At 52.8% G+C, this 23,569-nt stretch overlaps 9 protein-coding genes across 9 annotated transcripts; 4 read left to right on the top strand and 5 right to left on the bottom strand.

Moving 5' to 3' along the window:
* Positions 1-256: 256 nt before the first annotated feature.
* N7532_005264 (ESCRT-III subunit protein VPS24) lies at positions 257-1,017 on the top strand (the record flags this gene model as incomplete). Its single annotated transcript, XM_056617758.1, has 2 exons — positions 257-304; positions 376-1,017. 2 exons carry the CDS (start codon positions 257-259, stop codon positions 1,015-1,017), a joined length of 690 nt encoding a protein of 229 aa, XP_056473917.1.
* A 1,124-nt stretch (positions 1,018-2,141) lies between these two features.
* Positions 2,142-4,021, top strand: N7532_005265 (putative RNA annealing protein Yra1; the record flags this gene model as incomplete). Its single annotated transcript, XM_056617759.1, has 5 exons — positions 2,142-2,366; positions 2,429-2,458; positions 3,394-3,555; positions 3,618-3,688; positions 3,742-4,021. The coding sequence occupies 5 exons, from the start codon at positions 2,142-2,144 to the stop codon at positions 4,019-4,021; spliced, it is 768 nt and encodes a 255-aa protein (XP_056473918.1).
* A 783-nt stretch (positions 4,022-4,804) lies between these two features.
* Positions 4,805-5,537, bottom strand: N7532_005266 (EF-hand superfamily Ca2+-modulated protein; the record flags this gene model as incomplete). The annotated part of the gene is made up of 2 exons (XM_056617760.1): positions 4,805-5,171; positions 5,266-5,537. 2 exons carry the CDS (start codon positions 5,535-5,537, stop codon positions 4,805-4,807), a joined length of 639 nt encoding a protein of 212 aa, XP_056473919.1.
* A 653-nt stretch (positions 5,538-6,190) lies between these two features.
* N7532_005267 (bifunctional C97 family peptidase/thioredoxin family protein) lies at positions 6,191-8,185 on the top strand (the record flags this gene model as incomplete). The annotated part of the gene is made up of 4 exons (XM_056617761.1): positions 6,191-6,226; positions 6,278-6,292; positions 6,366-6,587; positions 6,656-8,185. 4 exons carry the CDS (start codon positions 6,191-6,193, stop codon positions 8,183-8,185), a joined length of 1,803 nt encoding a protein of 600 aa, XP_056473920.1.
* A 2,057-nt stretch (positions 8,186-10,242) lies between these two features.
* On the bottom strand, positions 10,243-10,884 carry N7532_005268 (uncharacterized protein; the record flags this gene model as incomplete). Its single annotated transcript, XM_056617762.1, has 1 exon — positions 10,243-10,884. The coding sequence occupies one exon, from the start codon at positions 10,882-10,884 to the stop codon at positions 10,243-10,245; it is 642 nt and encodes a 213-aa protein (XP_056473921.1).
* Positions 10,885-14,512: 3,628 nt separating this feature from the next.
* On the bottom strand, positions 14,513-14,910 carry N7532_005269 (uncharacterized protein; the record flags this gene model as incomplete). The annotated part of the gene is made up of 2 exons (XM_056617763.1): positions 14,513-14,704; positions 14,815-14,910. 2 exons carry the CDS (start codon positions 14,908-14,910, stop codon positions 14,513-14,515), a joined length of 288 nt encoding a protein of 95 aa, XP_056473922.1.
* A 1,110-nt stretch (positions 14,911-16,020) lies between these two features.
* optD (uncharacterized protein) lies at positions 16,021-18,470 on the top strand (the record flags this gene model as incomplete). Its single annotated transcript, XM_056617764.1, has 3 exons — positions 16,021-16,174; positions 16,260-18,110; positions 18,175-18,470. 3 exons carry the CDS (start codon positions 16,021-16,023, stop codon positions 18,468-18,470), a joined length of 2,301 nt encoding a protein of 766 aa, XP_056473923.1.
* A 204-nt stretch (positions 18,471-18,674) lies between these two features.
* N7532_005271 (uncharacterized protein) lies at positions 18,675-19,221 on the bottom strand (the record flags this gene model as incomplete). The annotated part of the gene is made up of 2 exons (XM_056617765.1): positions 18,675-18,942; positions 19,019-19,221. 2 exons carry the CDS (start codon positions 19,219-19,221, stop codon positions 18,675-18,677), a joined length of 471 nt encoding a protein of 156 aa, XP_056473924.1.
* A 1,244-nt stretch (positions 19,222-20,465) lies between these two features.
* N7532_005272 (MCM DNA helicase complex subunit MCM6) lies at positions 20,466-23,441 on the bottom strand (the record flags this gene model as incomplete). Its single annotated transcript, XM_056617766.1, has 3 exons — positions 20,466-21,566; positions 21,617-21,752; positions 21,817-23,441. 3 exons carry the CDS (start codon positions 23,439-23,441, stop codon positions 20,466-20,468), a joined length of 2,862 nt encoding a protein of 953 aa, XP_056473925.1.
* Positions 23,442-23,569: the final 128 nt, after the last annotated feature.

Genomic DNA, 23,569 nt, shown 5'->3' on the forward strand with positions numbered 1-23,569 from the left:
GGGCTGAGTGAAGCGCCTACCACTCTTGTAGCCTGTTTTTGCCCTTGTTGAGAATTCCATCCGGGCCGCCGCACAGATTTATTGCCCGCGCCATTCGGTCCCTGAGAATGCTCTTGCTCCTCTAACGCATCTCCTTGCTCCCCACGTCTTTGAATCCACCACCTGCAGGTTGATCGCTATCAGCCTGTTCGAAACGCCGATCGACCTTTGTGTACAAACCTACCAGCATATACAAGACAGCGCAAATCCTTTCACTATGGAAACACTGAAGGCTGTTTTCTTCGGGCCCGACCCCCAGGCCCAGGTAGGCTCGCTCCCTATGCGACAGCCACTCCGCCCATTTCCTGAATCCACTAACTCGCCTGGCTCGACCAGATGAGAAAATGCAATGCCCTTATCCGCGCAAATACTCGGCAACTTGACCGTGATCTCGCCCATCTCAAAACTCTTGACAGCAAGACCCGGCAACATATCGTTAATTCGTCCAAACGAGCCCAGCGAAACCCCTCCCAGGCCAAACAGGCGACCAGCGAAACGAAGACCTTCGCGCGAGAGCTTGTGCGAATTCGGAAACAGACTACCCGTCTGAATACGAGTCGAGCCCAGCTACAGAGTGTTGGCATGCAGGTCAATGAAGCCTTCTCGGTACGGAAAATCCAAGGTAGTCTCCAGAAATCTACTGGCATCATGAAGGACGTGAATACCTTGGTACGGCTACCGGAGTTGTCATCTACAATGCATCAATTGTCGACTGAGCTGGTCAGGGCTGGCATCATTGAGGAAGTTATCGATGATGCTCTTCCCAACAATGAACTTTTGGAGGATGAGGAGGAAGAAGCGGAAGAGGAAGTGGACAAGATCCTGCAAGAAGTCTTGCAGGGCAAGCTTTCCCAGGCCCCCGCTCGACCCTCCGAACCAATTGTGGACGAACCGCCTGTAGCCGAGGAACCCGAATTTGAAGACCAAGAAAAGACCCTCGACGAGATGCGAGGTCGCTTGGAAGCTCTCAAGAGCTGAAATTTCTTGTTTCTACCTATTGGATATGCACCTGCACAGTACTGCGTCACCTTTCACCTGTTCCTCAAAGCCTTGAGTCAATTCTTTTTATCTCCTCATTAATAGGAGTCTGGCGGTTTGTTCTTTGTTTCTTGTTCGTGGGCTGGCCCTTCCATACATAGAATGAAAGAAAGTAATTCTACACACTACACTTTGCTCCGGAGAGAAGCCCTTCTTCTGGACATGCAGTCCTCTCAACGTACCTGTGGCGGGTGTCATTCGGCGCTTACCGTAGCGCTACAATTTCCTGCTAGTGGCATCACTGGGGTTCGAATTCCTGTATATCAACCAACAAAAGCCCATGATCAGTGGAAGTGGTGAAAATGAATCTGAGTGGGATGTCTCAGGTATCGAGTTGGTCTTTTCTTCTTTTTCTTTTTCTTTTTATTGAGGTTGGTCTTTTTATTTCCCAGCCAGTGAATTAGACATTTGCACTCGAGCGAAGACCTACATAATGCGGAAAGCGGCTACGTTTACAATCTGGGCATACAATTGTACTATACCCTGATCGACCTCTTCCGTTTGGCTACGTGTGTACGACACCATATTTATGTCCTTGTTCTTGGAATGAAGTGAATTAGATAGTACAAAATTGTACCATGTATTTGATCAATTTTGGAGGTAAGTATTTAAGGAGGCTGGCTAGAACCAAGCACTGCCATTAGGTAGTTATCCAGTGTAATTAGATTATTCATCAGTTGCGTGCTGCGGCGCTATCGACCGCCGTAGCTGCTCAGCCTCGATGCAAACAACGCCGGGTGCCCGACACCCAAACGGGCTAGCTCAGCCCCACTAGCAGGCACCTCTCTCTCCCTTTCCCTGCCATTTCACCCTCCCCATTCCCTCACTTCACCCGGTCATCGCTCCTGCCTCATTCACAGCTGTCCCCGGATCGTTCACTGGGAAGACCTCAAGAAACCGCAACCGCTCCACCATACGTCACTTTTCGCGCACCGTTTAAATTTTAAGCGGCGTACTTCTGACGCGTTTCTCCTCCCGCAACTCCTCTTCTCTTACCATCCTTCCCACCTCACTACCAGCTTTACCCATCGCCTTTTTCGCTTTCAGCCATCACTCTTGACAACATGTCTGCCAACTTGGACAAGTCGCTTGACGACCTCGTCGGCAACCAGCGCCGCATGCAGGGTCGCAACCGCCGCGGCCGCGCTGCCCGTCGCGGTGCTGCAAAGACGACCTCCGCTGGAGGTGTCAACAAGGCCAAAGCCAACAAGGCTCTGGCCAAGCCTGTGCACCAGGTCGCGCCCGCGTCAGGCGCTACTAGTACGAGCAAGATCATCCTGAGCGGATTGGTAAGCTTTCTCCCTTCTTCCCACCTGATGGATCGTGCATGCGCTAACATTAACCTCTGTAGCCGGCCGATGTGAGTGCCGAGAATATCAAGGTATGCGTCTTTGCTTTCGAATTTTCCGAGGCGTGAACAACTTCAACTCGCATTTCCGACCTGTCACGTTCCTCCTACCAATTTTTATGGTAGTCGCCCAGTGCGCGCGCTCGGCACAAAAAAAGATGCTCCTTCCATGCGTTTCTGGCCGACATAGCTGCTTAGCATTTACAGAACAGGAGGTCGACGCTCTTTGAAACACAGTGGCTGGGTGGACATTGCTTACGTTGATCCCTGCTAAAGGCGATCCGCTTGCTCTGCAACTCGACTACTGTGGTGCCGGGGGTTGGAGATGAAGCATTCCCATCCCGCATTCCTTTTGAGGACTCGCTCATATAATGGAACTTGGAGGAGAGCATTAGCGAAGCGCACCAGTGACACGGCGGATTTCGATTTGGCGAAGGCAACCCGGACACCGGGAACATGGGTCGCCTCTGGGCTTTCACCTGGAATGGCTGGTTTGCGGGGTGATTTCCCATCGCAGTCACTACCGAGAAGAGCACCTTGGATTTTTTTGGCAACTGAGAGCGATGATGAGAACACAAGATGAGACCTTGCTATCCAACGCAGTGCCGAGCGCATGTATTGTTGATAGCGCCGAAGGTTCATTCATGTATCCGAGGAATTATCGCCCTTGATTGATGAATTGGTCGATCGACATATGCCACCGAGGGGGGATGAATAATTTGTCTGCGCAACATTGTGGGAAAACGGTGCCCTTTGATGAGAGTTGTGTTCAAATGTCCAAGACAATTTTGCGGGATTCGATACGAAATATCCGACCGATCGCTGCTGTGTGCTCGCTGGTGCTCCTTCGCTGCTCCTACATATGGGGTCCTGTCCGGTCGCGCTGTCGTTCTTTTTTCAGCCAACCGTTTGCCGTCGATTCGAACTCAGCCCGTCATACGCAGAGACTAATTTTACACGCGCTACAGGAATACTTCGGCCAGCGAGCTGGCCCCATCAAGAAGGTGACCCTTAGCTACGACAAGAACGGTGTGAGCATCGGCACTGCCACCATTATTTTTCGACGCACCGAATCCGCAGTCAAGGCTCTTGAACTTAACGGCACCCCTGTTGATGGTCGCCCCATGAAGGTCCGACCTGCACTATCGATTTACACACGATTTTTTAACGGTTGATTGACTCTCCCAAACAGATCGAGATGGTTTATGATGCCGCCCACGCCCCCGTCGCTCCCACTCCCGCTTCTCTTGCTGAACGTGTGACGTATGCTGATCCTCATTATTTCCTTCCAACGAAAAAGTCTAACTCCGCCACAGGCATGTTCACAAGCCGCAGCCTAAGCCTGCCACTGCTACCAAGGCTGCCAAGGGCGCCACCAACGACAACAACAAGAACAACACCAAGGGTCGTCCTGCCAAGGGCCGCAAGGGCCGCAACCCTGGCCGTGGCAAGCCCAAGACTGTGGAGGAACTCGATGCTGAGATGGTTGACTACTTTGCCGCCGACGGCAACAACGCTACCAACGGCAATGCTGCCGCCAACAACGTTGCCCAGGCCAACGCCGGCGAGGATGTCGGCATGGCTGAAATTTCTTGAATGAACCCAGTCCTTTCGCTCAGTCGTATCGACCTGGTTTGATCAGTTCACATTGATATCGATACGAACTATGAATGGGTACGAACTATGAATGGGTTTCTAGGGGGATTCGATAGTCGATGCGCGGGCCATATCTTCTGCTGGTCTCCTTTGTTTTTTTGCTTCTCAAGGTTAGTTTTTCGCGATGCCCGAGGTCATTGCGGGTTGACGACTAATTTGACCCTGCAGTTCAAGCTTTCTTGGGTTTAAATTTCCTTTGTTTCAGGAATCAACAATCACTTTCAGGTAAGTAAAATCCTCATGGAATTCTGTCTCCCCGGTCTCAAAAACTAATCTTAAGATAGCTCAATCCTTCGTGGATTGTTTCTCCTCGGGTTCGGAACTTATAATTTTATATTGCGGTCGCGCTTGAATGGGCTTGGGAATGGGATGTAACTACGTATACAATCAGATACCATTACAACGTTTTAAATCGAATTATGAGCTTCCGTTATGAACTTCCATGGAATTCCCTGAATTTAGAAACCCTTCGTTCAATATGTTCCCTACTCAAAATGAAAGTTGCAATTGAGAGTATTAATTGAACATCGATGTACACAGAATGCCATATCCCGAATTGAAGTCATGTATCCTCAACGCTATTCAAAACAGACAGCAGGAAAGGCATGCCCATTGAACTCCATTGCCCCGTACGCCGAGCTAAATGAATTGTACAAACAAGGTCCCACAGAATCCGGGAAATCGAAGAAGCAGTGCTTTCGGAAACTCCACCACTCCTAGAATTCAAAAGATTCCCGCGCGCTTCATAACATCATGGAATTGTTCCAGGGTAACGCCAGCGCTGACCCCAGCGCCCCCATTCGCCTCAATGATCATGTCCTTCAGCAAGTCATCACCCACAGAGTCCTCCTTGAGCTCACGCGCAATGCGCCGCAAGTGGTTGAGCGAGATCGGTCCCTCTGCCCCTTTCGTGAAGAGTTGGTACGCAGAATCCACCTCCGCAGCCATGGCATCATCATCGCGCGAACGGAGTTTGGCTGCGACGACCGAGACAAATGGGCTGTAGGGTATGTAGCCGATTGAGGTTGGGTCGAGGGCGGACAGGATATCAGACAGTTCGGTTGAGTCGGAAGGAGGAAGACCGAGGGCTCTGTATGGAAGCATGTCTCATTAATATGTGCGAAGGTAAAATGTAATGGCGGGGTAAAATTTCTAGAACTGCGCGTCGGAGAGGCGGGACATACACCATGGCTTTGCGCACATCTTCGCGGGGAATGACACCCTCTTTCTCGCCGGGGAAATCATCGTGCGCATCTGCAAAGAGCTGGAAAACTTCCTTGATCTCGTTCTCTTCCTCGGCGGAGATGTTGTTTTCCTTTGCGAGCTTGGATTGGCGGGCTTTCTTTGGGGTTGCGGAGGAGCTTGCGGGAGCTCCGCGCCTCTTGGGAGGCTTTGGCGCGGGAGGATTAGCAGGGCGCACACGGAGCTTTAGTCGAACGCGGGCTTTACGTACCATATTTGTATAGGACAGAGCTTACGCGTCGGTCAGTGCTAAATGAATCGAACCTGGAGTAGGTGAGCTGCGAGTGATCGCGATAACGCCGGGCGGGGCGGTCCAATACATCACGTGATAGTCTGGATGGGCTTATAAGAGGCTTTAAGGTACCTCCGGTGTCCTTCGGGACATTTGGTCAAATGAAAATATACAGAGAAGATTAGCATGGCCCCTGCACTAAGGATGACACGCTCAATCAAAGAGAAGCTACCATTTTTTTTTATTCCTTACAGATCTTTCGTTGACGTAGGGGATGTGGTTGAGATTTTGGGCTATGCGATTCGAAACCGAGAAGGATCGTTCTTTTTTGTTTTGTTGGGCGGTCGTTTAATGACAGACCGCCGTGTGGCAGCCCTGCCCATGGGATTCGTAGTAGGTTTAAAAAAAAAATTTTTTTAAATTACTGCCGCAAAATACTTTCTTCTTTTCTCCCATAAATCTCGAAACAGCTTGCCTGCGTGCCATTGTGCAAAGAAAATGGTCGAAGGCACCGGAATCTAGAGTGCTGACGTGATCCGATCGGTGCCTGGTCTGGCGGGTGCATATCAAGGCGGAACGGCCCTTAGAGCATAACCGTCACAACATAGAAACCATCAGCTAAATCAACCTGCCTCATGGACGTCGAGCTGTACGTCTACGATTTATCCAAGGTAGGCCCTTTCCCTCTCCAAGTTTGAATTTATAAGCTGATTCGTGTACAGGGTCTTGCGCGCATGGTATGTAGAGACCACAGCGACAAAAACAAAGGCGCCAATGAGAAGTGCTTCGACTAACAGGGCCTGGATACAGTACTCGCAGCCCTTGACAGGGACCCAAATAGACGCTATCTACCATACGTCGCTGGTGCTGAATGGCGTGGAGTACTTCTTCGGCCAGGGCATTCAGATCGCTAACCCAGGGAGCACCCACCATGGCCAACCGATGGAGAGAGTACACATGGGAAAGACCGAGCTTCCTAATGAAGTGATTGAAGAATATCTTGGTTCTTTGGCCGCCATCTATACCCCCGAGGTTTGTCACTCCGGATATCATATCCCGGCGTGCAGGGTTCTCTCAGCATCGAGTCTAACACGTTGCAGTCCTACGATCTCTTCCTCCATAACTGCAACAATTTCACCCAAGACTTTGCAATGTTCCTTGTTGGGAGGAGTATACCAGAGCATATCCGAAATCTGCCTCGCACTTTTCTGGATACACCATTCGGTCAAATGATGAAGCCGCAGATCGAGCAGGCTTTGCGTGGCATCACGCAGGGCAGTGGCCCTGGCACTGTCCCTGGAAGCAGTGTTCAGCCATCACCACCACCACCATCCATCTCTGGCCCTTCATCTGCGGCATCATGGCCGAGTACTGCGCCCCATCAGGCGCCTGCTACTGTTCGCAATGTCAGCAGCCTGTCTCAGCTGGAGGGCGAATTAGCCGCAGCGTCGACCTCGTGCGCTGTGATCTTCTTTACGTCCGCCACATGTCCGCCTTGCAAAATGGTCTATCCGACTTATGATGAGCTCGCAGAGGTGGCAGGGGACCGGGCCAGACTCATCAAGGTTGATATCAGCACTGCCTACGATGTCAGCATGAAGTACGGCGTGCGCGCCACGCCAACCTTCATGACCTTTTTGAAAGGACAGAAGCTTGACGAATGGAGTGGTGCGAACCCTGGCCAGCTTTCAGGAAATGTGCGGATGCTTCTAGAGATGGCGCATCCAGCCCATCCCCACCGTCAACTCCGACTCCCGAGTCTGCAGCGGTCGATCTCCAACCTTGTCATGTATAAGAAGGTCCCGCCGTTGGACAAGCTTGTGCAGAAGCTGCCTACCTCTTTTACGGAGACCGCCAGCGTTGCAGCCATCATCGACTTTGTCAAGCAACGTCACTCTACTAGCAACACCAACACCCCAGCCGCAGATATCAGAGTTCCTGATCTTCATGCCTTCGCCAATACCCTGCAATCAAACTACACCACTCTCCCCAGTGAGAGTCACTTTGCCGTCGTGGACCTCGTCCGTCTACTCTTCCTGGACCCGCGCGCGAGCGGCTACTTCGCCGAAGAACCCCAGCATCAAACCCTCCTCACAATCCTATCCCCACTCTCCACCGACAATCTCTCCAACTGTCCTTACAACCTCCGCATCGTGGCCCTCCAGCTCGTCTGCAATCTGTTCAGCACACCCCTCTATCCAGACCAACTCACCTCTGCCACCTCTCCACTCCGCGAAACCTGTCTCCGCCTCGCCATCAACTCCCTCTTAGACTCCCACTCCAACCTCCGCGTCGTCGCAGCCTCCTTTGCCTACAACCTCGCGGCATTTAATCATAACTCCCGCTTTGATGGCAAGCCCGACGCACTCTCGGAGGAAGACCAGGTCGAGCTGACAGCGTCTTTGCTCGAGGCCATGTCGCGCGAGGATCAAAGTGTTGAGGCTCTGCACGGGCTGTTATTTGCACTAGGTCTATTCATCTACGAGGCTCCGCTGGACGGCGCCTTGATTGATCTGTGTCGGGCGATGGGCGTCGCCGATACCATTCAGGCCAAGTTTCAGGTTCCTGCTGTTCAGAAGGAGCCTTTGCTGAAGGAAATTGGGGGAGAGTTGTTCGGAAAGGGACTGTAGATACCTTTACACGGCTACAGGATAGTACACCGGATCGATTCCACTCGACGTATTTGTCATCTTATCTCATAGTCTGCCGTTCCTTATTCTCCGGGGATATCCTAGCATCAAAAACACTTTTGACTAATCGTATTATCCATGTCACTGACTACAACTAGCACGTTTCAACGCCCGTATTCGTGATTATCGCCAAGGCCAGGCTAGGTCGGATATCTCGGCTTCATCCCCGATAATACAATCGTAGCATCGGCCCAGCGGATTGCACCACGCTGTCGCAATCTGAAATACTACTAAGTCGCAAATTATTAGAAATTCGCCCTTCTTATCCAAGTACCCCGGGACATTCTCCGCAGGATAAGTTTATCAGGCTGTCAGAAATGACAGCACTAGCAGACCGCTTCCAACAGCGTAACAATAACCATACCCACAGGATTAGAAATCCGACACGACCACCCACCAACACTAAGCATATCCTAGTGGAGGAGAGAGAGTCGCACAGAAGAAATGAATCAGGCCCACCTACCCCAGACTTATCCCGGCATCAGCAAGGCCAGCAAGGGGAGTCAGAGTCAGCTCAGAGTCCGATGAGCATTAAAAAAGAGAAGTGTAGAACCTTGGAGGGTAAAATGGAACAAGGTCGCGTCGCAATCCTACCTTTGCGTGTCATCTGCAGGGCCAACCGTCAGACGCAGCAAACAGCCTCCCGGACCTGCGAGTGCAAGTACAAGTGCAAGCGGACAAACCCAATCAGTGCAGATGGATCCAACACGAGGCAAGCAGGGCTGAGACTCGCCGAGCCTCGTGCGGGTTGTCGGCCTTAGGCGCGGACAACACCAAAGTGGTCGCGACCGGCTGACGATTCCAATTTTAGAATTGCGACGGTGTGCTACGCTGAGTTGGCAGTCTGTGCAGAGTACATTATCACTTCGAGGTTAGATGTATAATGTATCTGTACATTACGGTGAGGGCTTAACTTGGGCGGCATCAGCTGCAGCAGGGTCGAGGATGTGGAAATGAGACTACGAAGTACAATAGAATAGTAGATAAAAATTGTAGTCCAGACTGTGGATTGATCCTAATGAAATAAAAGTACCGATTGCGTGCCCGATAGGTTCATCAGATGCGCGCCAACTCACACCGACACTCTTGTACAGTGATAGTGGTGGCATGTGGCGCGCACAGGGCTTGAGAGCGCGGAGCGCGGGACCGGGTAAAAAAAAAAAGAACTCGAAGGGGGGAACATTAACCGTGAGTAATAAAGAATAAGCAAAAACGGCACAAGAAAAGCCGGCGATCGGAGGGCCGCGAGTTCAAATGGGCTAGGGCAGGAAGCGGCGGAGATCGGAACGAAAATAGATAGGGGGATACAAGATGGGGGGGGTATAATTCTGGGGGTATCGTGAATCAAGCGCTAGAACGGAAAAAAGAATAAAAGTAAAGTCAAAACACCGGTTCCGTTTCGGGATGCAATCAGAAGATCGAAAGAGGAAATGCGCAACTCCATGCGACCACGGAGGGAATGCGAAGTATGAGTCAAGACCGGCGGTGAGGGTGGTACTCCCTCGGGTGCTTCCTCAGAAAAAGGTGTTTGTTTTCTGGAAGCGCCCACAGCGAGGAATTAGGTAAGCGCGGGGTGGGCGCGATGTGGAGATAAGGCGAGGGGCGAGAGCAACGGGGCGACTCTCCCCAAAGCTCGAGGGGTGGCAGTGGTCCGGCGTCATCAGCGGCGTCCGCCAATAAATCTGTACGTGATCGGCGCTGCTGACTGTTGATCGCGCAGCTGCCTGAAGGCCATCATCTGATTCGCTCGAGGAGACAATCACAGGTGTGATAAACACAGACCGACAGTAAATAGACTGCGGCCAGATGCAGGCGATAGTGGTGGCGTTGGTGGGACATGGTCAAAGATGTTGGAAGACATGAGGGCTATTGCCAATAGCGAAGCAAAGATGGATGGCAGATAGTAATGGTAAAGATTAACAATACCGTGGGATAATAATATTATGTTGGCGAAGCGCCCGCGCCGCGCCGAAGGTATTGTTGGTGATAGCGCACGTTCAGGTGCTGGTCACCACCTTGGCCGATGACGAGTGGGCGCGGCGCTTGGGGGTCAGAACGGGGCGACGCTTCCTGCGCTTCGATTCCGGCTCGGGGACGCGGGTCATCTTTGCTTGTCGCACGGCTTGGGTGGCTCGGGCATGGGCCTCCACCTTGGCCATGAATCGCGCGCGGTCGTCCTCCTCGGCGGCGGCGCGGATCAGCTTGAGCTGTTGCTCCATGTCCATGGAGCAGAAGAGGGCAGTCCGCTCGTCCTTGGGCGCCGGCTCCTCGATCGCCATCTCGGCGGCCTTGTTCTCGGGCATCCACAACAAGTCCTCGTCAGTGAGGTAGGCGTTGTTCACGTAGGCGTCGCTGGCGTCGGCGTTGGAGAGCGAATCGCGGTTGGGCCAGGAAGGAAAGGCGCAGGCGGCGCCCATGCCATATTCGCTGGAGAAAGAGGACTTGCGAGGAGTGATATCGGTCAAGGAGTCGGTGGGAGTAGGCGGAGGAGCGGAGGGAGTCGAGAGCGGCGAGCATTCAAAAGAGCTGCCACCCCAGCTGAAGCTCAGCTCGGCGTGTTCATAGTTGGCCATAGGGGCGAGCACGCTCGCTTTGGTCAGGGCCCTATCGCAAAGACGCGACTGAATGGGAATCACCATTGCGGCGGTGATGTATGGAGGAGTAGTAAAGCGATGTGGAGTAAGGTAATAGTGAAGTAGAGGGTTGAGTGCAGTGTCGTTATGAAAGGTGTGGAGAGAAATATAGAGGGGCAAGGTGAAAGAGATATAGGCGAAGGGTGTGGAGTGAATGATGGGTGAAAGGTGTGCAGTGAATGAGAAGCGGCGGGCCGGTGTTTATCAAGAGACGGTGTGAATGAAAGATATCCAAAGCCGGGGAAGGCTTCTAGACTTGCCGCGACACCCTTGCAGGCCCGGCTGAGACAAATAAACTAAATCGATTTTCGAGCCCAAAGGGTAATTTCCTTTTTTTTTTTTTTTTTTTTTTTTTCCCTTTTTTTCGTTCAGGCGGATACGGCTTCCGGGGCGATCAATCAGCGCCTGCAGATCCGCGCCTTGATCGGGCCTCGATTTTTCGATTTTCCGAAAATCGACGATGTATCACTTCCGGGGAAGGACGGATCGGACCTGTCTGACAGGAAGTACCTGGTACAGGTCTTTATTCCCCCGGACCTGGTGGTTGGGAGGAATCGAGATCAAGAGATCAAGAGATCAAGAGATCAAGCCTCCGGATCTTTAGTTTCTGATCCCCAGAGGCCCCTTGCTGCGGAAGCTGTCTTCCCCCGAAGGGCCAGCGCGGGGAGGTTGGTCCGTTGAAAATCGGATTGTTGTTGCGGTGTATGTATGTATGGCCCGCCCCGATGGGAATCCCCCAATCGCGGATACTCGGTGCACAATGCTGGCAGGTCCCGTGTCAAACAACGAGTATCTCAGGTACTTCAGGTACCTGGAAGAGAGAAAACGTTGCAATGTTTGATGTGTAGCGGTCAACGGCGCGATGGCAACACGTCAACACCGTTTCTTTGTGAGGACCCTGGTCGTGTCGATCGATAACGGGTACTTTTTGAGACAGTCGATAGTGCACCTTAGGCACTTTAGGGTAGGATGGTTAGGCGTCGATAGTCGATAGTCGATAGTCATACGGTAGGGTGGTTAAAAGAGAAGGACGGGCGGCTAGGGGCATCGATCATTTTTGAGGACGGCAGCGCAGCGCTTTCTTTGACGGAGATGTCGCGAGTTCTTCCGCCGCTCCACCGGGCCTCCGCCTCGGGACAGATGGAGGAAGCCCGTGGAGAACCTACGCTTCGCATGTGGACGAGAAGCCTTAGGAAGGTCGGGGGCCAGGCCCGACGGGCGGGTCCGGGGTTACTAACACCCATTCCCTAGGGTACTAACATAGGGAGTAAGGAACTCCGCAGGGGCTAATTACTCCAAAAGGAGGCCGTGGCAATTTGGCAACGGTTCCCGCTGGTCCGCCTTCCTTCACTTCGCTGGGCCGAGGTCAACTCAGTGGCAACCTCCGGCGCGTCTCCGGCATTCGCCCGGACTATCTCGGGAGTTCTCGAGACGACTTGTGAACAAAGTGAAATCACGACGAAGAAAAAAAATACCGAGGTGCCCTGCGCTCGACGCACTACGGTCTGCTGCGAACTGCCGACGCACTGCGAACCCGCCGCGCGATGGCTTCGGAGCAGGGATCGTGGAAGACGGCTCCTCCTCGAGCCTAGAGCTGGAGTTTTCGCGCGAATCAGCGGGTTCCCATTTACCCGTCGAGTTATCCGTCGAGGCCAGACTCAGCCTGAGATGAGACCACTAGTACAGTACGGAGCACGAAGGCACGACGGTTCTTTGTTGACAAGTCCAGGCCCAAGAGAACACATCAAAGAAGAGCGCGCACTCAATTTTCTGACATGCAAATCACCATCTCGATCTGCTGTTTGGTCCCTACCCTACTGACCCTACGGGGAGGTAACTCCTCCAGACTACTGCTGCATCGACGATCGCATCTTTGCGATGCCCTACCCAGTTCGTGCATAGCGCCGCGGAACACCCAGCTGCTCCCCCCGGCGCCCCCCAGTGGGTCAATCCATTACCCTGGGTCACTCCCTTCCGAAATGATTGTCGACCGCCTACATACAGGTCAGATTCGTTCCTTCCCAATCCATCAGCTCCAGGAAACCACCTGCAGCGCCAGATTTCGTACTTCCGTCTTCCGCGCTGTGCGCTGCGCGGGGATCAAGGGGGGTGCGGCCCGTTGACACAAGACACATCAATTCTGTGAGCCACCGAGTCATGGCTACTTACTTAGTCCATTTGACAGGTTCCTCGGGACTTTTGCGTGCGACGTATCCTGAGTAAAATGATCATCTCCCAGCTGTTCCACTGCCTGCTCAGCTTCAGTTTCCGACTTTGTCTGGGTCTTGGGACGGCCCGCGGCCCATAATTTGATCGACACAGCGCCAGCATCGTGGTCTTCCCCTTTTTCCCAGGCCCTCGGTGTTTCATCAGCCTCCGGTTCCTGCTACCAGAGTTCCGGGTGCATTTAGGCTTCCAGGTAAAGGGGGTCGGGTCAATATCTCGGAGGTTGGGAGACCTCCTAATGGGGGTTGAATGGAGATGATGATGCCCAAAGTGGAGGAAGAGTGGACAAGCACTAGACATCAGGGTGACAGGACGGGGCTGGCCGTTGTCCGCTGCCTCCTGAAGTACGCCCTCCTCCGTCTCCTGATCGGGCAGGTCGATTTATTACGTTTCCTCAGTAGGGGGCGCTATTGCCTCACTCTCCGTACCCGAGCCCACGAACACGATAACGCTGGAGCTCGAATGCTCGAGTGAGATCTCGCGTCGATTCTTCCGAAGCCAATCTCAGAACACGATCCATCGTGTCGCCTCTATCACTTTTGTTTATTTGTCGGCGCTAGTCGGATACCTGCTGTAGCGCGCTTTGCGACGGCTCGTCCGCGAAAGCATTGATGGACAGCAGTTGTCCAGAGCAACAGATCAGCAGCAAATAGGGACATACAGCCATTCACCTGTACACTTTACACTTCAGTAAAGGTCCAACTGTCAATTGAGTCAAATTGTCCTACCACACGGGCGGTGCTCATCACCCCAGCTGGGTCTTCCCTGCAGTTGCAGCTGCAGCTGCAGCTGCGATGCATATGCAAGATCCTCAAACCAAATCGTCGAAGCTCGGACGGGGTGGCGCTCGGTCCTTGCTCGCAGTGCCGCTGTGTGCGAGAGCGATGGCTGGACAAGGCGTCAGATGCGGCTGCCACTGCAGAAATGAGGAGTTTGAAATTGATCTTTTGGGCTGGATAGAGTGAGGTAGAAGTACGGCGGGCGGTCTACAGATCATACAGTATGTAGGAGCTGGCGCCACTGATGATCGCAGTAGCCACAGAATCACCCCTGTAGGTTTACTTATCAAAATAGCAGATACCATGAATATCTTAAGAAGATGGGTTCTAGATCAGAGGATAGCACTTTTATCATATCGTCTTTATCATTGTAATACTGTTCGGGTCGGGAATCCCCGCGGAACCACGGAAGCGAACCCGGTGGGGCAGATCGATCTCATCTCTCTCTATCTCTATTCCCCTAGGGCAGTGTTACTTACACCCCGGCGCTCAGTCCTCGGCCATTGCAGAGTGAGTAACCCAAATCACCGGAACCCCCTCCGCTGCACGGTCTGGCCTTGCAGACCCCTTCACCGCGAATCCGAGACGTGTCGCAGGTATTGCAATGCCATTGGCGTGCCACCACGCTACTACTCCTTCATGGTGATTAACAGCCCCTGACTCATTCCAGCACGGAGCATGAAATGAAAGACCTCGAGTCGAGTCGATCCAATCCAGATGTATTTCCTCTGGGCTGAGTCCGGGGCGTCTCCGCGCTGTGTGAGGCGCGACCGGGGACTCTCCGTCGCCACTGCGCCGATTACGGCCCAGATCTCTGCGTGCTGCCAGTACTAACCCTACAAACATACCTGCCTGAAAAAAAGGACATCGGCACTGCATTCGGCTGTCAATGCCGGGATAATAATAGCCACCCTACCCTACCCTAACCTACGAGGGCACCATTCTCGAACGCTTCCACAGTTCGACGGATGTACAGACCCGCCTGTGGCGAACCGCCAGCACCATAGAAAGGGCCCTGGATTCGCATTCCGACGGCCGGTGCATCCTTCGCGGCGCTTCTTCGCTTTTCCGCTTGCTTTGCGGGCTAACGGCCCGAGGCTGCGCTGTGCTTTCCCTCGGGCGGATGCGGCAGCTCTAACAGCAGAGGACTGTCTACTGTAGGGTTATGCTTTGCTTGCTGTGCAAGGATTAGTGGATAGCGGGTGCCGTCAACGGCCATGTCCCTTTGTACGGCCGAAATTACTATTTGGGCTGCGTAGGAGTGCAGGAGAACCGAACCGCTGAAGCTGTCAGACGCTACCCGGGCTACATTAGTGCTGTCACAGGGACCGGGCAGGGCATGAGGTTGGTTAGGACCGGCATGGGGGGAAATGAGGATGTGGGAGGGACATGGATTGTTCTAATGGCGGTGAATCTGCGCATGCCAACATTGCCAGTGGACGCTATCGTGGTGTCGGGGCCTGTCGACATCTGTGTCCATGCCTGAGGCGGGCAAGGATATACTTCTGCATTCGCAACGTTGATCGCATCTGAACGATCAAGTGTTGTCTCGACCTTACGATGCAGCCTTATCTTGCTATCTCGCATCGGCAAATACCGTTGCACTCGGGTTATTCCCATGAAACGCCTAGTCCTAGGGCTCACGCCTCGGTCATATCTCCTACTATCATGATATCCCATTCAACTGCCGGCACTCTTCTGCCCAGACATATCCTTCCACGATGCCATCGCAGCAATACTCCGAACCGAAATCTCTTTCTTTCCTCACTATGCCACTCGATTGCCTCCGCTCCGCCTCGACAATTCTCACGATCAACTGACTACACAGTCATGCTGATAGGACGGGCGAGCGGGGTTGCCTGCTATCTCGAGCTAAGCTCTAGCAACGTTTAGGCCGGCCCACTCGCCACGGATCAGCCCAATCCATTCAGTCCATTCCGATACTCAGACATTCCCAGGCTGATATGCGCAATGCTGGATGGCTGTTATCGATGCTTGCCCGCGTTTCCAGATACGCTGCCACTAGACCAACTTCATCCTAGAATCCAGGACGGCGCGACATCGCGGGTCAAAATGTCGCGCGCCTGGACTTTGAGGGCTGGCGCGGACTCGGAACTTTCTCCTCATCTTGTTCATCATGGAGTCCAAGGAACTCAACGTCGAGACGCTCACCCCCGATCTGAAAGGGGAGGAGGAGGGGGGCAAGCCAGAACCAGACCTCAAGGAACCGGACGAAGTGATTGAGAATGTCGAGTACAGCTATGAATCGCATCGCTCGCCATTTCCGGAAGGTGAGCTCATCCACGTGTTCCAACCACGGCGCAATCTAGCATTGCACACTGCAGTGATGAAGAAATGATCCTTACAACGAAAAAGTCAGGGCCGTCGTCCCCGAGACAGACGACCCCAGCATGCCTATTAATACCGTGCGCATGTGGGTGCTGGGGATCGTGTTTACCATGCTCGGCTCCGGCATCAACCAATTCTTCTCTCTGCGCTACCCGTCGGTGCATATTGTCGCCTTGGTCGCCGAGCTATTGGCATACCCGCTGGGCATCTTCCTCGCGAAAACGCTGCCTATGACGACAATCTCTTTGGGGCCGCTGGGCTCGTTCTCACTCAACCCGGATCGACAATTCAATATCAAAGAGCATGGGCTCATCGTGATCATGAGCAATGTCTCCTTCGGATATGCCACCGCCGACGCTACCAATATCATCCAGGCCGCCAGCGCGGCATTTTACGACTTCAACCTCAAGCCGGGATTTTATGTTCTGATCGTTCTCTGCGCCCAGCTGCTTGGCTTCGGAGTCGCGGGTCTTGCAGCCCCCTGGCTGGTTGAGCCAGCCCGCATCATCTGGCCGGGCGTGTTATCCAACTGCGCGATGCTCGAGTCTCTGCATTCGCGAGCGAATATACTGGCAAATGGATGGCGCATCTCCCGTCTACGCTTCTTCCTCTATGTGACGGCCGGCGGGTTCCTCTGGTACTTCTTCCCCGGATTGATTTTCACGGCTCTGTCTTACTTCACCTGGGTCTGCTGGATCGCGCCAAAGAATGTCATCGTCAACCACCTTTTCGGCATGCAGACCGGACTCGGGTTAAGCCCGGTCACCTTTGACTGGAGCCAAATTGCCTACAATACCAACCCACTCCTATCCCCCTCGTGGGCCGCCATCAACGTCTTTGCCGGTTTCGCCTTTTTCTTCTGGGTCATCGTTCCAATCCTCTACTACACCAACGTCTGGTTCACAGGATACCTGCCTCTCATGACGGCAGACGTCTACGACAGAACCGGCGCAGTATACGATACAGCCCGAGTCGTCAGCGCAGACCACAGCCTTGACGAAGCGGCTTACCGCAACTACTCACCCCCCTTCCTCAGCGCCACATTCGCTTTCATTTACGGTCCTTCCTTTGCAGCCATCACATCTGTCCTCTCGCACATTGCTGTCTGGCACAGCCGTGACCTCTGGGCCGCTTTTAAAGGCCGCAATAGACTAGACATCCACGCCCGACTGGTCCGCGCTTCCTACCGCCCAACACCGTGGTACTGGTATGCAGGCATCATTGTGATCATCACAGCAATGGCAATCGCCATGGTCGAGGTCTACGAGACTAAACTCCCAGTCTACGGCGTCTTCCTCGGCCTCATCGTCCCAGCTCTATACATGATCCCCTGCGGGATCGTGCAGGGCATCACAAACGTCGACGCAAACCAGCTGAACGTACTCTCAGAGTTCGTGGGCGGGTACATGTTCGAAGGAAAGCCACTGGCAAATATGATTTTCAAAATCCTTTCAACAGACGTAGTGGGTCAAGGCGTTTATTTCGCCATGGACATGAAATTGGCCCATTACCTCAAGGTTCCGCCGCGCACGACCTTTGTCGCGCAGGGCGCGGCTACCATTCTCGGTGCGCTGACCCAGACCGGCGTCACGCTTTGGATGCTGGGTCATATTCATGGAATTTGCCAGTCGGACCAGGCAGATAATTTTACTTGTCCCAATGGGAGAACGGTTTATTCGTCCTCTGTGATCTGGGGTCTTGTCGGTCCGCGCCGTCTCTACTCCGCCGGCCAGATCTACTCTGGTCTCCTCCATTTCTTCTGGATTGGTGCCGTTATGCCTATCGTGACATGGCTACTGTACCGATTCACCAAGCAGAAGTTCTGGAAAATGATTAACTGGCCTCTTATTTTTGTCGGCACTTACAATGTTCCTCCGGGTATGTCCCTTTCCTATATCCACCCACCCCACTATTCAATATCTGTATAACTGACGTGATGCAGCAACTGGAATAAACTACTCCAGCTGGGCCCTAGTAAACTACATATTCAACCACGTCATCCGGCGACGCTGGTTCACATGGTGGACGAAATACAACTATATCCTCGCCGCAGCCCTGGATACAGGCCTCGCACTGAGCGGGATTTTCATATTCTTTTGCATTTCGTATCCTGGTGCCAAGTTTCCTGATTGGTGGGGTAATACGGTTTATCTGGATACGGCGGATGGGCAGGGATTACCCTTTAAGGCTATGGCGGATGTGGGGTATTTTGGGCCTGCTAATGGGACTTGGGCTTGACCTACCTATTATTGAGACGGTAGGATGGATTATGTTGGTATTATTGCCCATGTCTGGGGATTGATGTGTTCATATTCAGATATTTGATCAATGCACATTACAGGTAGTGCACCAATATAGCATTAAAACCATCATCTAACACAGCCTCTGAATCCATCTCAATAATTCACAGACAATATCTAACCCATCCTCAACCCATCTATCTCAAGGCCACGAAACAGGAAACTCCAGTGTCCCAGCATAATTGCAACGAACAAGTACCGTCTCATTAGGATTATCAACACAACTCCAACCAACACCCGGCCCCCCAACACTCGAATCCAAAACAACCTGACCCCTCTCCCCAATAGGCTCCGGCTGACGAACAAGCTCAAGAGTAAACTTGTGCAAATCCTTCACGCCGTCCGGGAAGTTGATTTTGTACTTTCCGTTGTTGCAGCGGGCTCGTCCGTTGGGGCTTTCGCCGTAGATCCTATACATATATCAGCTTTTGCCTTGCTTAGATCTACAGTAGGAGTGTAAAAGCCACTGGCAATAATTTGACTCACCAGAGCAAGTTACAGTCAGTCGGGGTATCATCTGGGTAATTGGCGTCAGTAACGACGAAATGCATGCTTGCGCCTGCGCCACCCTTGGAACCGCTGGCGTTGAAGTCAGTGATTTGGAGAGAGTGGCTTTCGCGCTTAGTCGTGGATGGTGCGGCGATGGCTAAGCTGGCGGCGAGGAGGATAGAGGTGATTGTGAGATTCATTTTGATGAATTGGGATAGTGAGTTGGGTGTTTTGTGAGAAACTGGAATTGGGATTGCGATTGATGTTGCTTGATGGAGAACAGATGTTCGGGAGAGCGAAGCCTTTTATATTTCCAATCTGAAATTCACATAGTACGATACAGTTTGCAATGTGCCGCCGATATTTTGAGACATCCCTCTAGACTGTACAGCGAATCTAAGTCATCGATAGCCTGAATACGATATGTGATGCTCCAACGAACCGTAAGCTGTGCAGTGGTGGCTGAGCATCACAGATGGAACTGTCTCAGGGCAGTAGATCGGACCACGCCTTTCGACGTCTCGACTGTATCTAAATCAGCACCTGGAGCAACTCAAACATCAACCAATTTTCAAACGAACCATGACCTTCAATTTGTGGGAGTCGTCCAATGATCTATTTTGAAGGCCTCATACGCTTGAAAGTAGTTAGTGCTTCACGCATGCAGGGTATAAGGCCTCCAATCCCCACTGGGCTGCAATTAGCCAAAAACCACGCCCGAGTTGGGGAAATAGTCTAAGGGCCTGTTCAAGCTAGCCCGGTCTAGATTGAAGTTTGGTGTTTTTGTTATGCGAGAGCTTACTTCTTGACGAGATTCTAGTTGGGAGGATTAATATGTCTCAGTCGTGCTTAGAGAATAGTGTTCAGTTGAATTGAGTTGCCCTTGATCCTCGAGGCTAAGATACAATGGAATGCGAGGCACTTGTCAAATAGCGAGGCTGGGCATGGAATAAATATTGTAGACCTCAACTCCACATACATATTGAAGGTAACTAACACCTATTTGGTCACCATTGAACAGTTTACTCCGACACTGATAAGTGGGACGCCTGATACAACTGCTAAGCGCCCTGTCTTGCCATCCTGGCACGAGTTGATCCTTTGTCCCGTTGCGGGCCTTGCATCATGATTCAGTGTTACTTGGGCAGTTACACGGCGCAGCATGGCCCCAAAAGGGGGAAAGGAGGTAAAGTAACAGCCCGTAAACGTTAATGAAATAAAAATAAGATAAAACAATAAACAAAGCTGTAATTCTTGAAACGGCTCAAGCTACAGTTGGAAGAATCACAATCAAGATATTCATGGATTATACAATCATGCTCAAGAACTATCGAAGAACGGATATCATCACTCATGACCCCTGTGCTCCATTTATTTCACCCTGAAAATGCAAAACAACCCAAATCCCAAGAAAAATAAACACAAGCCCGGAAAGCGCGCCGAATCACAGCTCCTCATACGCAACGTTGGGGTGCATCACGTAAAGAACCTTGTCATCCGACGCCAACTGGGTAGTGCCGTCGTCTTCCATCAGGTCTGACGCGATGCGAAGCAGGACGTGATCCTTGACCATGCGCTTCAGAACCTTCTTGGCCAGATCACGCTCGCGCTCCATGTCTTCCTGGGTGTTCAGCTCGCTTTCAATCTGTTCCAGGTACCAAAGAATCAGGTCTTCCTGCTCGACACCCTCGCCCTGGTTCACCTCGTCCTCGCGGATGCGTCGGACGACCAGGTTCAGGATCTTGGAGAACTTGTCGTAGGTAATCTTTGTCTTAGTACGCTCTTGCGGCGTGGGTTGTTGTTGTTCGCCGTCTTCGCGCATGGGGCTGTCGCCCTCGCGGTCACGATCGGCCATGTCGTGATCCTCGTCGGCGTTCTGAGCGGGGACATCGTCGTCGACTTCGACGTCGTCCTTCTCGACGGTCACGATACTCTGGCGGAGCAGATCGTAGGCCTCGATGACGAACTTGGGAATAACCTCCTCCACACAGTTGGCCTTGGCAACAGCCTCGGACAAACGAATGAGGGACTCGAGCTGACGCACAGTGATACGGTACGAAGAGCGTCCCATACCACCTTGAGCATCATTGGCACGAAGCTCCTTGTACTTTTCAACAAGAAGAGCCTTAGCCTCGTCCGTGAAGACGGGGCGGAAAGTCCGCGCAAACTGGATGTAACGCTGCAGCTGCTCGGTGCTCAGCTCAGGCTCGACGGCCTCATCACGGTTCATGTGAACGTTGACAATGTGCTCGGCCAGATTGCGGTCCACGCTCTCCTTGGGGTCATCGCGGATGACGAAGAAAACATCGAATCGACTCATGATGGGTGCGCTGAAGTTGAGGTTCTGGCGGAGAGTAACCTTCTGGTTATACCGACCGCCAATGGGGTTGGCGGCGGCAAGAATCGAGGCTCGAGCATTGAGAGTGGTGTGGATACCAGCCTTGGCGATGGAAATAGTCTGTTGTTCCATGGCTTCGTGGATAGCGACTTGGTCGGCAATATCCATCTTGTCGAACTCGTCGATGGCACAAATACCACCTCCATTCTAAAAGAGCGTTAGTCACTGCCTCACTCTTAAGGATCGCTAAGACTTACAGCCAGCATCAGGGCACCAGCCTCAATGGTAAACTCTCCAGTCTCGGTATCCTTCACGACGGATGCTGTCAAACCGGCTGCTGACGAAGCCTTACCACTGGTGTAAACCGCACGGGGGTGCAGGGAGCAGATGTACCTGAGGTAGCCATGTTAATGTCTCGAACTACTTCCAGTTCCTACAAAACTGTTGATGTACTTACTTCAAGAACTGACTCTTACTCGTCGAAGGATCACCAACAATACAAATGTTGATATCACCACGCAGCTGCAAGCTCTCCTGCTGAGTTCTCTTACTGACACCACCGATCAATTGCAACAACAGACCCTTCTTGATCTGCCGGTGACCAAAGATCATGGGTGCAATCGAGTCGACCAATCGTGAGTAAATGTACTCCGAGTGCACCAATCTCTTCAGATCCTGAACCTCAGTCGGGGTCAGGCTCTGGAGGAAAGCCTCCTGGGCCTTGTCGTCATTCATGTCGGGATCCTGGTTCTGATTCAGAGAGGCCAGGATGTTGTTGGATTGACCACTAAGCTGCTGCTCGGGCTTCTGACCCGGGGTCGTGGTGTCAGGCGTCACCATGCAGGCAAGGAAGGCAAGTCGGTAGGTCAAATCACGGACACCCAGAGCTTTCAATCCGGAAACACCACCTCCACCAACCTCGCTGCCACGGAATGAGCCATTGTCCCGGACGGCTTCAGGCCGAACACCCGGAAGACCCAGCTGACTCACGTCGGGAACAACAATCAAGGTCCCGGTGAAGATACAGCGTTCACCGGCCTTGGCGCGGTCCACCATCTCACCACGCAAGATCACATCCATTGTACGAGGCATGCTACCCGTGGGAATCTCATGCGAGGACTCCTGAAGCTTGACCTTCTGCCAATCCACAAATGTACTCTTGCCAATGTCGAGGCGCCAGCCATTGCGGTTACCGCAAGTCTGGTTGGGACATTCGCTGGGCTCGGTGTACTTGAAGGTCTGTTCGACGTTGTTGACCACGGTCTTGCAGCCCTCGCAAATAAAGGTACCCAGCGACAATTCTGGTCGAATTTCGGAGGTTCGAGTGACGGTACCGGAGACGGACAGCAGCTTTCCGATCTGGTTTGTGCGCAGTTGACGCAGTCGCGAAACTAGTGGCAGGTTGTAGAAGGCAAGAGCGAAGAGCTTGTCGGTCTGTTGGTGACGGGTCTTCTCACGGATCTGACGCTCCAGGTCGGGGTTATCGGAGACACTGGCGTAGGCTGATGCGATGGAGGTGCTCGGTTGCGAGGAGGCGCTCGAGGCCAATCGATGCGACACAAAATAGTCACCCTCGTATTTGGCCACGAGGTTGTGAAGCGCCTTGGTGAGGAAAGGGAGGAAACGGTAATACTGGCTGGCGATGGCATCGGCAAGAATTGGGTTTTCCAGAGAGGTCAGGTGGGTGAAATCCACGTAGAGAGTGGACAATTCGAATTTCTTCATGCCGCGAATCTGAGCAATGTAGTATTTGTCGCTGAGAATCTCTCCCGAGGACGGAGGGGCTGATGATGAGGGCTCCTCCATGAAGGTCTCGAGCAATTCTTCAAAGGCCTGCTGCACTTTCTCTCCGGCCTCGTCGACCACAGGCGGGGGACCAGGAGCATATGGGTTTCGTAGCCGGCTAACCGCCGACGAGCTCGCTCCGACCACTCGATCATCGGGGAAGGCATTCATATCACTCATGGGGCCATTGCTCTCTGAACGTCGAGAGCTGGGCAAGTGGTCGGACTGCAGATTCTCGCGGGTACCAGACCCCGAGCCCAGCTCGGACTGGAGGACGGCGTCGAAAAGGGAAGACATGGCAAGAGAGCAGCTACCGGGGGACGTATACGTGCTCTCGTGCGGGACACCGGACGTTGGGGTGGGGGATAGTAGAAAAAAAAAAGTGGTGATGGCAGGCACTCGCACTGGCACTAACAGCAAAGTCA

The sequence above is a fragment of the Penicillium argentinense genome (genome assembly GCF_028826775.1).
Source record: "Penicillium argentinense strain IBT 30761 chromosome Unknown utg000005l_segment0_segment0, whole genome shotgun sequence".
Classification (NCBI taxonomy): Eukaryota; Fungi; Ascomycota; class Eurotiomycetes; order Eurotiales; family Aspergillaceae; genus Penicillium; species Penicillium argentinense.